General features: G+C 48.9%; 1 protein-coding gene across 3 annotated transcripts in view; it reads left to right on the top strand.

The window, feature by feature from the left end:
- LOC118214550 (protein diaphanous homolog 3-like) overlaps positions 1–12,964 on the top strand; it is a 334,802-nt gene that overhangs the window by 241,364 nt on the left and 80,474 nt on the right. For all 3 annotated transcript variants that reach the window (XM_035394600.1, XM_035394601.1, XM_035394599.1), the window contains one exon: positions 9,324–9,445. In XM_035394600.1, coding sequence (XP_035250491.1) covers positions 9,324–9,445 — 122 coding nt within the window. The remainder of the gene's footprint in view (positions 1–9,323; positions 9,446–12,964) is intronic.

Raw genomic sequence — 12,964 nt, 5'->3', positions numbered from 1 at the left:
CTCGTGCTGCTAGTACCGCTGGTTAGCATCACATCGCCCGCGCTGCTAGTGCCGCTGGTTAGCATCACATCGCCCGCGCTGCTAGTGCCGCTGGTTAGCATCACATCGCCCGCGCTGCTAGTACCGCTGGTTAGCATCACATCGCCCACGCTGCTAGTACCGCTGGTTAGCATCACATCGCCCGCGCTGCTAGTACCGCTGGTTAGCATCACATCGCCCGCGCTGCTAGTACCGCTGGTTAGCATCACATCGCCAGCGCTGCTAGTGCCGCTGGTTAGCATCACATCGCCCGCGCTGCTAGTACCGCTGGTTAGCATCACATCGCCCGCGCTGCTAGTACCGCTGGTTAGCATCACATCGCCCGCGCTGCTAGTGCCGCTGGTTAGCTTCACGTTGCCAGCACCACGTATGCAGTGATGCGCCTGTGGAGCCTGGTATAACAGTACTAGGATGGACTGGAGCAAACACTCAAACGTGTGACAAAAAGTTTCACAAAAAGTACTAGTGATACTGCAAAATATAATCACTGCATGAAAACAATGTTATGCAAGGGAGGAAGTACCATCTAACATGGCGATGCATTTACTGCAGCATGGCGTATACCGTGAAGAATCCACCATGTCCCCAGTCTCAGACATAATGCCCCAGAGTAAGGTAATGCTAGTTTTACAGCATCAGGCTCAGGTAAAAAAAAAACGAATGTAAAACTAGGGAATAGTTGTACTCTGTTCACAGAGAAACAGCGCTCCTCCTCCTCCTCCACCCTGAGAGCCCTGCTGAAGCTCCATTCACCCTTGCAGTGACGGGGCTGATGAGCACAAAGAGAGTGAATGAATGTGACCGAGCGGTGACGAGCTTTATTGTGAAGAGATTACATTCCTTTTCAGCAGTCCAGTCTCCTTTATTCACGTAAGCAAAATACATGGTTTATATCCTGTTATTATTTAGGTGTTGTTGAAATAGATTTATAGTCTATTTTAGCTCTGTATTCTTTATATTAAAATTAGAAATAAAACTTTTGGTAAATTTTGTTCAGCATTTCTTAAAGCGAGAGTGCGCTATTTTTAAAAGATTTTACTTTACCTTATTTTTTATCAAAAGTGTATGCTCTCCAAAGCACTCACCTATGTACTAGTATCTGCAGTCTACACAGTACTACAGGAGAGCCAATGACTATTTTACACCCTACAGGTCACACAGTACTACAGGAGAGCCATTGACTATTTTATACTCTACAGGCCGTATCAGTGACTATTTTGCATCCTACCGGCCACACAATACTACAGGAGAGCTAGTGTTTGTTTACAGCCTACAGGCCACTCAGTAATACAGGACAGCCAGTCAGTCAGTAGGCTTGTGACTTGGCAATAAAAGTGCCTGGCCCTTGACAATAAACATGGCTGCATCAAAGCTTTTTGTTTTTAACATTTTTCAACTGTACCGTTTTTATTTGCACAGTCCTCCACACCCCACACTCGCACCCGTGTTCCTGGCAGACACCACGGGAAGGTGCAGCGCGTTATAAATGACTCGCTCTGTAGAGGAGACGATGGATTTAGCTGCGGACAGATCTGGATTAGTGTTCAGTGTCTGGGAACTGTGAAACTCCTTCTCTGTAAAGTTCCCCTGATGAATGGAACATAAATAAATATTCCTGTTTTTCTCTGAACAGGACACAGTGCTTTTATTGAAAGTAATATTGCATAGATTGCAGTCGTGCGTGCGTGCGTGTACATGCATGTTTTTACAGTGGGTAGCGCATAGAGAACGGTGTGCCGTACACAAGGCGTCCAGTGTGAGTTAGTATTTAAATGAGGGCTCGGCTCTGCTGGCTTGTTGTCTGGGGGGTGGGGGGTGGGGGGAGTGGTGCCCAGGAGAGCACCAGGATACGTCCCGCTCTGCCCACCCTGAACAGAAGCCCCCCCTTCATCTGCAAACACTTAGGCTGACAGCGGTGGGCCTCCTTCTCTTCTCCCGTCTCAGAAGCCCCGTGGCCCCAGGAAGAGAAAAAAAATCGAGCCAAATCCCCATTTCTCCTCAGGGTGCATGAATTTTAATATTCCATAACCAAACTGGGGGAATAAAAAAGCAATATGCTCCCGTGATTGCCGGCTTATTTGGAGCATGCTTTCAGAAGCCTCCCCCATCCATCATGCTCTGTGTGATAATCACTCTTATCATCCCCCTTATTTATTTGGTTTTCTCTGACTTGAGTCAAAGGGATATTGGTATATTTATCTTGGGCTCCACAAAGCAGAGCCACTCGAGAGGAACTTAGCCGCGGCCCCAGCGTCTCCCCCCCCCCCGCCCCGCCCCGCAATTCCCCGCCGCCCGCCGATATGATCTGCTACGCGCCGGACACCTGCGCAAATTTCATTTCCAGAACAAATCGCCCGCGTGCGCCTGCATTCAAATCCTGTCCCAGCATGCCTCAGCGCCGCGGCTTAGTTATGCACCGCCGGGCCTCTCCGGCCTACAGGGGGCGATAGATGGCGGGCGCGGGGGGGGGGGCGGTGGGAGGGAAGGGAGGGGTGTGCGAATAGATTATATCTGGAGGAAACTTTTTTAGGCTGGGTACGGAGCGTGCTTGTGAATGCTTGTTTATTCCCTTTCTTCGTGCAGCCATGTCTGAGAATAGAAAGATCTTTGGTGTTCCTTTTTATGAATGATGTGCGATATGACAGAGAAGGTCATTGGCGGTTTAATTAATTTGCGCGTGCGTGTGTCTGCGTATGTGTGTGTGTGCGTGAGAGAGAGAGACAAAAGGACTTTAAGCAGAAGCCTTTTCATTAGGAGAAGTTGATTCCCTTTCTCGCAGTGAAAATGCCATGGGCTGAAAGTCTGAAAATAACCCACCTGCTGAAACAGCTTCCTTCAGGGAAGAGTGGAGCACCGGAGTATACAGAACTGGGGCTGGTGCTGTTCTGCACACTTACCATTAGTAATGCTCACATACAGAACTGGGGCTGGTGCTGTTCTGCACACTTACCATTAGTAATGCTCACATTCAGAACTGGGGCTGGTGCTGTTCTACACACTTACCATTAGTAATGCTCACATACAGAACTGGGGCTGGTGCTGTTCTGCACACTCACCATTAGTAATGCTCACATTCAGAACTGGGGCTGGTGCTGTTCTACACACTTACCATTAGTAATGCTCACATACAGGACTGGGGCTGGTGCTGTTCTGGACAGGGCACTGATACTAATGACTGTTGGTTAAATTAAGCGCATTACGCCATGAACAGGACACTGTTGGTAATGAGTAATGGTTAAATTGTGCATGTTACACCATGAACAGGACACTGTTGGTAATGAGTAATGGTTAAATTATGCATGTTACACCCTGAACAGGACACTGTTGGTAATGAGTAATGGTTAAATTGTGCATGTTACACCATGAACAGGACACTGTTGGTAATGAGTAATGGTTAAATTATGCATGTTACACCCTGAACAGGACTCCGTTGGTAATGAGTAATGGTTAAATTATGCATGTTACACCCTGAACAGGACACTGTTGGTAATGAGTAATGGTTAAATTGTGCATGTTACACCATGAACAGGACACTGTTGGTAATGAGTAATGGTTAAATTATGCATGTTACACGGTGAACAGGACACTGTTGGTAATGAGTAATGGTTAAATTATGCATGTTACACCGTGAACAGCACTCCGTTGGTAATGAGTAATGGTTAAATTATGCATGTTACACCCTGAACAGGACACTGTTGGTAATGAGTAATGGTTAAATTGTGCATGTTACACCGTGAACAGCACTCCGTTGGTAATGAGTAATGGTTAAATTATGCATGTTACACCGTGAACAGCACTCCGTTGGTAATGAGTAATGGTTAAATTATGCATGTTACACCCTGAACAGGACACTGTTGGTAATGAGTAATGGTTAAATTATGCATGTTACACCGTGAACAGCACTCCGTTGGTAATGAGTAATGGTTAAATTATGCATGTTACACCATGAACAGGACACTGTTGGTAATGAGTAATGGTTAAATTGTGCATGTTACACCATGAACAGGACTCCGTTGGTAATGAGTAATGGTTAAATTATGCATGTTACACCCTGAACAGGACACTGTTGGTAATGAGTAATGGTTAAATTATGCATGTTACACCCTGAACAGGACACTGTTGGTAATGAGTAATGGTTAAATTGTGCATGTTACACCATGAACAGGACACTGTTGGTAATGAGTAATGGTTAAATTGTGCATGTTACACCATGAACAGGACACTGTTGGTAATGAGTAATGGTTAAATTATGCATGTTACACCATGAACAGGACACTGTTGGTAATGAGTAATGGTTAAATTGTGCATGTTACACCATGAACAGGACACTGTTGGTAATGAGTAATGGTTAAATTGTGCGTGTTACACCCTGAACAGGACTCCGTTGGTAATGAGTAATGGTTAAATTGTGCATGTTACACCCTGAACAGGACTCCGTTGGTAATGAGTAATGGTTAAATTGTGCATGTTACACCCTGAACAGGACTCCGTTGGTAATGAGTAATGGTTAAATTGTGCATGTTACACCATGAACAGGACACTGTTGGTAATGAGTAATGGTTAAATTGTGCGTGTTACACCCTGAACAGGACTCCGTTGGTAATGAGTAATGGTTAAATTGTGCATGTTACACGGTGAACAGGACACTGTTGGTAATGAGTAATGGTTAAATTGTGCATGTTACACCCTGAACAGGACACTGTTGGTAATGAGTAATGGTTAAATTGTGCATGTTACACCCTGAACAGGACTCCGTTGGTAATGAGACGGTGCACTGCCTCTTTTGTCTGCTGAAGGTTTTCTGTGTGAGACTTTCAGCCCACAGCTCACATGTCCTCTTCCTTCTCTCTCCACCCGGGTGCTTTGTCTCGCCTTATAAATAGCGCAGCACTGGTTGTTCTGGTGTGGAAACTCTGTTTGCTTGTAGCCAAATGACCCGCAGGTTTACCTGCATTGCAGCTTTTATTTAAAAGAGAAAGAACTTTAACAGCTTGTACACTTGTTTATACATCTGCTGTTCTGATCATTTCTGTGCCTGTGTTTGTTTGTGTCTCACTCTGTGCCTCTGTGTGTCTCTGTATGTGTTTGCATACTCGCCTGCTCGCGTCTGTGTGTGTGTGTGTGTGTGTGTGTCTGTATGTATGTGTGTGTGTGTCTGTGTGTTTGTGCCTGTGTGTACATACATTAATGAGAGGAAGGAAAGTCACATATGTTGAGTTCTGTACACTCCTGTGTCTAAATATGCTGTTAAGCCCCCCCCCCTGTTTTAATTCTGAGTAAGTCCAGTTCCTGCTGCTTGTTGGCACACTGTAATGTGCCTGCCTTTAGGGACTTGGCTTTAATGGGTTCTGATGATCCTGCCAGACGCTGAGCCATACATCCTCAGTATCAGTGTATAGAAAACAGCAGCACAGGCCTGTTCAGAGAGATCTGTCTCATTTACGCCAGCGTGTGGCAGCTTTGCTTGTCTGCCGATTGAGTGATGGTGTAATATTTCATATTTCATGCAAACATGCCCACGCAGAACCTTATTATGATGCTCATGACCAGGGATTGCCCAAAGGGAAATTTCATAATTTTGCTTGTCTTTTTCTGGGCACTAGTGCCCTACATAGAATGCTTCCTCGCTAGCCTCGCTTCCTCGCTTCCTCGCTGCCTCACTTGAAGCACAGCCCCTGGACTGGCTGGGGATCTTTAGTTGTGCAGATTACTGATTATCGCATTCTGATTGTCCGATCCTGTGCACGTAGGCTGTGATCACATTGCTGTGCTGCGGTTTCCCTCTGTGCTCCACCCGTCTATCAACTAGCTGTACAGATACGCTTATTATGAGATGTTACTTATTCCTGCAGCGTTGTTGACTGAAGATGTGCGATCCAATTTCTTGTTTTTAGAGCACAATCATCAAATCTGACACCCATAAGATTTTCACAAGAAACTGGATATGTGTTGCATTAGAAGGAGGGTGTGTAACCGGTTGTGTGGAGTGTCATTTTAATGACGAAATTTGCAGAGCGCAGCAGAGGCCCCCCCATATGGGGGACACATGGTCACGTGTCCCAGTGAGAGAGAGAGAGAGAGAGAGAGAAAGAGGGTTAGGTAGAGAGATATTGAGATCGAGAGGGTTTGGGTTAGGAAGAGAGAGGGGCGGGGATTATGAATGAGGAGGCGAGATGCAGGAAGAGAGATGGAGGAGGGATGGGAACCTGCAGGAGGAAGGGACGAGAGAGGGAAAGATGGGAGATGTAGAAGGAGAGTGAGAAGTGTAGATGGAGAGATAGGGGAGAGGGACAGCATGATGAGTGGTTGGCAGGGCAGGGAGAGCAGAGGGAGAAGCTGATAGAGATGGAGAGATGAGAGGAGAGGAGAGTGATGGGATTATAGAGGAACATATGCGAGGCAGTGAAACTATAGATGAAGAGGAGAGTATAGAGGAAGAGCAGAAAGGGATGGAGCATTGAGGTGGTAAGGAAATGAAGAGAGATGGAGAGATGATAGGGGGATGGTAAGGAGGATAGGCAGAGGGACTGCAGTATGAGAGAGGTGGACTGAAAGATGGAGGGATGCATAGATGGTAGTTAAAGCACCGTAGCAGAGATTGATGATTTGGCTGGAGCCCCGGTGCTCTGGCCCGTGGGAGCCGTGTGGCGGGGGCTGTACAGAGAGGTCACTGGGAACAGGACCAATAGCGGTGCTCCACTCTGCCCCGCCTTCACACGCAGCCCTCCAATCAGCTCTGTCTGTCCGCTGACTGCCTGTGGACAGAATGACTGAAAGCCATTCGCTGGCTTTGATTGAGCACGGACGCATGGGTGCCCCTGTAACCGGGAGGAACTGATGTGGCTGTCTGTGAAGGCACTCTGTAGGGCTCCGCTGACTGCTGTTAAGGGTGACAGTGGTACGCAGGTGGCAGGAAGGACACGCGTGTGGCTGGAGTGAGACGTGGCGCGTGTGTGTGTGTGCGTCAGGCAGAACATCAGGACATCAGGCAGAAGGTGTTCAGCCAGTTAAATAATAAGCCCCAGTCCTGCCGTAAATCAGTCTGGTAGGAAGCCGCTACACAACAAATTGTCTCAACGGCTGTGTGGCTTCTGCCCTCTCCATCCAAGCGATATCAGTTTCCCCAAAGCAGCATAAAAATGAACACACTCGTACACACGCACGCACGCACAGGCACACCACACACACACACACACACACACATGCACCAGCATGATTGAGATTGCGTTTGTGTACTGCGTAGCCCAGCCAAAGCAGTCCGTAACGGGGAAGTGATTTGTACCGTGGCCCGGTTTCTGCAGGGGGAGAAGATCGTGGCCGTGCATTATGTGATGAGGTTTCATGGCTTTTGAAGAAAAACCTTTTTCTCTCCGTCTCTCTGTTGAAAAAGTAGCGTCGGGCGCAAAATTAGATTTAGACCCATTTGTACCACGGAGACGGGAGTAATGAAGAAAAACGGATTGAGTGGATGACTCCACCACGAAAAAAGAAAAAAATCCTCCTTTACCCCCCCCCCCCCCCTCGGGCGCGGCGTCTTACCGCCGCTGGCTCCCCCACCGCCCCTCTAATCCCCTTATTTCAGTCCCATCTTGGGAGACCCTCAACACGGCGGCCGCCGCTCCGTCGCCAGGCTAGCTGGCCGCAGCCCGATGAAGCAATTATTTGTTTATAATGGGAATTCACACTTGATTAAGGAGACAAACTGCAGTTAGGACAGGAGCGTCACGGCGAGCCGTCCGCACGCACCGTGAGAGGCGTCACATCGCGGGTTTATTAAGCTCCGCTCCCTTCGGGTTCCCCCGGACGCTTTGGCGGGCGGAGAAGAGGCGCATCTGGCACGTTTCCTTAAAGGGTGCCGGGGAAACGGAAGGCTACTCCACACTAAGCGGCTTAATTGGTTTTTTTTAGCCGGAGACGCGAGCATCAATTTCACACCTGTTCCTGCCGCTCCCTCGCTCCGCCCCGCCCCGCGCCGCTGTCGCGCCCGCGTTTACGGCCGCTCGTAAGTCTGCGCCCGTTTGTCCGATCGATTTCGCTCGCGTGGGGAGAGAGCGGCGTCCCCACACTGCAGAGAGTAGCCGCCGCACTCAGAGTCCTGCTCCTGAGACAGAGCCAGCGCCTTTTCACATTCATCACCACTCAGAGTCCTGTTCCTGATACAGAGCCAGAGCCTTTTCACATTCATCACTACTCTGAGTCCTTCTGAGATGCTTCAGGTGGAAGGGATTGTTCCCTTCATTCTGCTTTGATGCATTCCAGCTTTGTTCTCAGGCCTGTTTGAATAATAATAATAATAATAGTAATTATTAGTCTTATTTTTGTTGCGTTTACGTTATGATTGACCTCAGAGTACTTTAGAGTGCATGTGGGAGATGCACGATGGGGATTTTGGCCCCTGATGTTCACACACAGCTGAGGTGCAGAGGGATTATTAAGCCAGTTACACAGGGGAGGGGGCGGGTGGGTTGCCAGGTTAAGATAGCCAGGACTGGAGGGACCCCCCTGCTCATTGCGATTAGTGCTCTGGGACCTTTAATGACCTTTAATGAGCTTGGACCTGAGGTTCATGTTGTATCCAGCGGAGGGAAAGGCTTACGCTCTGCGCTGTGCTGTCTGTGCTGCTCTGCCTCCCATGGGGTGATGCCTGGGAAGTGGTCTGGGGGGGGGGGGGGAGGTGTGGGCGTATGTGGTGGGGGGGGTAATGGTGTTGCTGTCTTTGGATCTGTAATTAAGTGTCTGACAAGCATATCCCTGACAGTGCCACTTGCCACCATGACCATTAAGCCCAAAGAAAAAGAGAAAGAGTCCTTCTGGAGTAAACGTTTTATACATACGCACGCACACACACACACACACACACACACACGGCAGGGGTTTAAAGGTGAACTGTGTTCCACTTTTCTCCTGCACAGCGTTTGTTGCGCTTATAAAGTGAGGTTTCCTGTGAAAGACTGATCGGTTTCCTGTGAAAGACTGATCTGTTTCCTATGAAAATACTGACCCTTTTCCGCTGAAAATACTGACCCGTTTCCTATGAAAATACTGACCGGTTTCCTATGAAAATACTGACCCATTTCCGCTGAAAGACTGACCTGTTCACTGTTAAAATACTGACCCGTTTCCTGTGAAAATACTGACCCGTTTCCTATGAAAATACTGACCCGTTTCCTATGAAAATACTGACCCATTTCCGCTGAAAGACTGACCAGTTCACTGTTAAAATACTGACCCGTTTCCTGTGAAAAGGTTATTTATTTCTGTATTGTTTTTCCTGGTCTCCTCAGTATCTGCGGAGAACCTGGAGAGGAACCTGAAGCAGATGGAGCGGCAGATCGCTCAGCTGGAGAGGGACCTGGAGACCTTCTCCTCCGAGGAACCGCAGGACATGTTCGTCTCCAAGATGTCCATATCCTTTCTGACCTGCAGCTGTGCACGCACTAACACTGCAGTGCGTACAGTCAGGGCCATGCGCTGCACTGCTTACCGTCTAATACAGATGGAGACATAGATCATTTGTTGAAAGGAATTTCATTTCCATGTTCATGTAGCTCAGCATTTGCATAAAAACATACATAATGTGCAATGAAAACCTGCAGAATGTGCCACTATGAAATGTGCACAGTTCGGCTAGCTTACTAGTAATGTAATGGTACAGTCTTTGTTTCTCTAGCCGTCCCTGTCTTTCTCTAGTGATTAAGTCAGTACAACCTCACATGCCAGCTTATAACTCTTGACAATGAGCCTGGCACAAGCTGCACATGCACCCGCCCACTTTTTTGGATATAGCCATTCACATTCGTCCCAACCCAATGAATGCTGGGGAGCAAAGTGACCAGCGTCTAAGCTGTCATCCCCCTGGCCTGGCCTATTGCTGCTGCAGTAGCGCCGTTCTCAGACGTGTAATTGGCTCCCCCGTGATCTGACCACCTGGATTCTGACACTGAAGTATGACTTCACATGGTATTGAGTGGGTGGGGTTTGGACTTCACATGGTATTCAGTGGGTGGGGTTTGGGTTTCACATGGTATTGATTGGGTGGGGTTTGGGTTTCACATGGTATTGATTGATTGGGGTTTGAGCCTCACATGGTATTGATTGATTGATTGATTGGGGTTTGAGCCTCACGTGGTATTGATTGATTGATTGATTGGGGTTTGAGCCTCACATGGTATTGATTGATTGATTGATTGGGGTTTGAGCCTCACATGGTATTGATTGATTGATTGATTGGGGTTTGAGCCTCACGTGGTATTGATTGGGTGGGGTTTGGGTTTCACATGGTATTGATTGGGTGGGGTTTGAGCTTCACATGGTATTGATTGGGTGGGGTTTGAGCTTCACATGGTATTGATTGATTGATTGGGGTTTGAGCCTCACATGGTATTGATTGGGTGGGGTTTGAGCTTCTCGTGGTTTTGATTGGGTGGGGTTGGGGGGAAGACCAACCCTGTATTTCTCTAGTAACGTGACGGCCACGTGCCGGTGGGTCAGCCTTCAGGTCCAGGGCAGTAAATGATACAGTGGTGTGCTCCATGCAGCCCTTCCCTGCGCCATTCTGCTTGACAGTAATGACAAAGGCAGGTACCACTTTAAATAATACATGTCCGCCGCTCCGCTCTGATGTTTGTGTTCCCTATATGATCCAGGGTTTTAAAGTGCGCGTGAGTGACACATGCTGGTGAAAATAACATGGCCGGGAGCTGGGATCATCCTGCCGCGCCCCGGAGTGCGTCGGGGGAAGTCATTACTCCTCCTCCGCTCCGCAGCGCTTGTGTGTCTCTCCTAAATAAGGCTGCGAGGCAGCCGCGGGCTTCGGGAGGACCTGGCAGCCCTCCATTTCCACGTATCAAACGCGCTCCCGCGCTCCGACGGGCCGCTCCCTCCCATTGGCTCGTCCCCGAAGATGGCAGCTCGTTTAGGAGCAAAGGCTCGCTAATTAGACAGGCGCGGCTGACGGGCCCCGACAGAGGGACCGCCCACCCGCCACCCGGGGGCCTCCGACGGGCTGCCGACGCCCACCTGAAGGGGCGAGGAGGGGGAGAGGGGGAGGGACGCCGCGGCTCCTCCTGTCAGAGATTTGTTAACCAAAGAGTAATCACTGCCCCCCCCCCCCCCCGCCCGTCGCCGCGCGGATCACACGCAGCCGCTCCCTAATGAAAGCGACTGACGATAGCATTCTGACATGAAACAATTTCCATTCCGTTCGCCGACCGCGTCTGCTAATCAGCCCCCCCACCCCGCCCCTGTCGCCACCAAAAAAATATAATTGTGTTTCTTCGCCTGTTTCTCTCCCTCTCTCTCTCTCCCTTCATTTGACTGAAAGCAATTAGGACGGAATCAAAGCGTCCTCCTGCTCTTTAATTAGAGAAGGAGCAGGGACGGAGCTTCAAACAAGGTGCGGAGCCGCTGTGGCCCCACGCGGGCCCCCAGCCCCTGCCTGTTACTCCTTTCATTTCGCCCCGCTCTGGTCTCAGCGCTGACCGCTCGGTAAAACCATGCACACTTCTGCAGCTCCATACCTCTCTCCTTCTGATCCCAGCGGAACGGCCTGGCACAGATCCAGCGCCGAAGATCAATTACTTCTTTTATTCCGCTCAATTATTTCTCTGTGGCTTCAGTTTTTTCGGACTGAGCTGGAACCTTTTCTTTAACAATTTTCTTTAGCACAGGGCAAACCTGATGTGACAGGCTTGCACAGTGAACTTTATTGGTCCGTATTAGAGTGGAGTGTTTTCTTGAGACTGTGTCCCCGTTTCTTTCCTTCTTTCTTTCTGAAGGCAGAGGTGTGGCCGTATCTGTTTTGGAATACGTGCCATTTCTCAATAAGCTCATGAATGACAGCTTAACACTTTTCTTGTCCCAAAAGACTTTGACTGCACTTCACCTGCAAGTGGACCGACGTTCACATCCCAATGTTCATGTGCTGATATTCATATCCCGCTGTTCACATCCCAATGTTCATATACCACTGTTCACATCCCAATGTTCATGTGCTGATATTCATATCCCGCTGTTCATATCCTGCTGTTCATATGGCGGTATTCATATCCTGCTGTTCATATCCCGCTGTTCATATGCCGGTGTTCGTTTGTTATCGTTCGTTTGGATTTTTTGTCTCCTTCAGCCAAAAAGAGGAAACAGAGCCAAATTAAAGACACACACACACACACACACACGCATGCGCACGCTCACACACACGCGTACACACACATTCACATGCTCACGCATACACAATCACACAAACTTATACGCACGCGCACACACAAACTCATACTCAGATGCGTGCACACACACTCACACACACACACATTCACATACGCCCACGCGCACACAGACTCATACACACGTGCGTGCTCGCTCGCTCGCTCGCTCCCTCACACTCACATATACACACAAACACACACGCACACATACAAACTCATGTGCTCATGCATGCGCACACCCACACACATTCACATACGCATGCACGCACACACACAAACTCATACAGACATGAGTGCACGCTCGCACACACATGCACACACACACACACACACATTCACATACGCCCACGCAGACAGAGACTCATACGTACGTGTGTGCTCGCTCGCTCACGCACACACACACACACCCTCACACTCACATATGCACACACGCACACGCACACACACACACACGCAGAGGATGTGTCTGAGAGGGGTCTGTAGGAGGTTTTCCCCCACACTCTTCAGACGGTCTGGCCCTGCAGCCTGCAGCTGTTTCCCACGCTTGGGGGGTGACCTCAGCCTGAGGACAGGCCGAAACTCAGCCATTATTCATCAAACTGTTTTTGAATTTTTTTTCCCCTCGCCCACCAGTTTTTACAGTTCGTGGCGCACTTGAGAGATTGAGAAGTCAATCTGCGAGGATCAGTGTTGAGTACGATTTAGCCAGCACCGTGAGCACT

This window comes from Anguilla anguilla, chromosome 15 (assembly GCF_013347855.1).
Source record: "Anguilla anguilla isolate fAngAng1 chromosome 15, fAngAng1.pri, whole genome shotgun sequence".
Lineage (NCBI taxonomy): Eukaryota > Metazoa > Chordata > Actinopteri > Anguilliformes > Anguillidae > Anguilla > Anguilla anguilla.
This window is presented reverse-complemented; position numbering and strand designations above follow the sequence as displayed.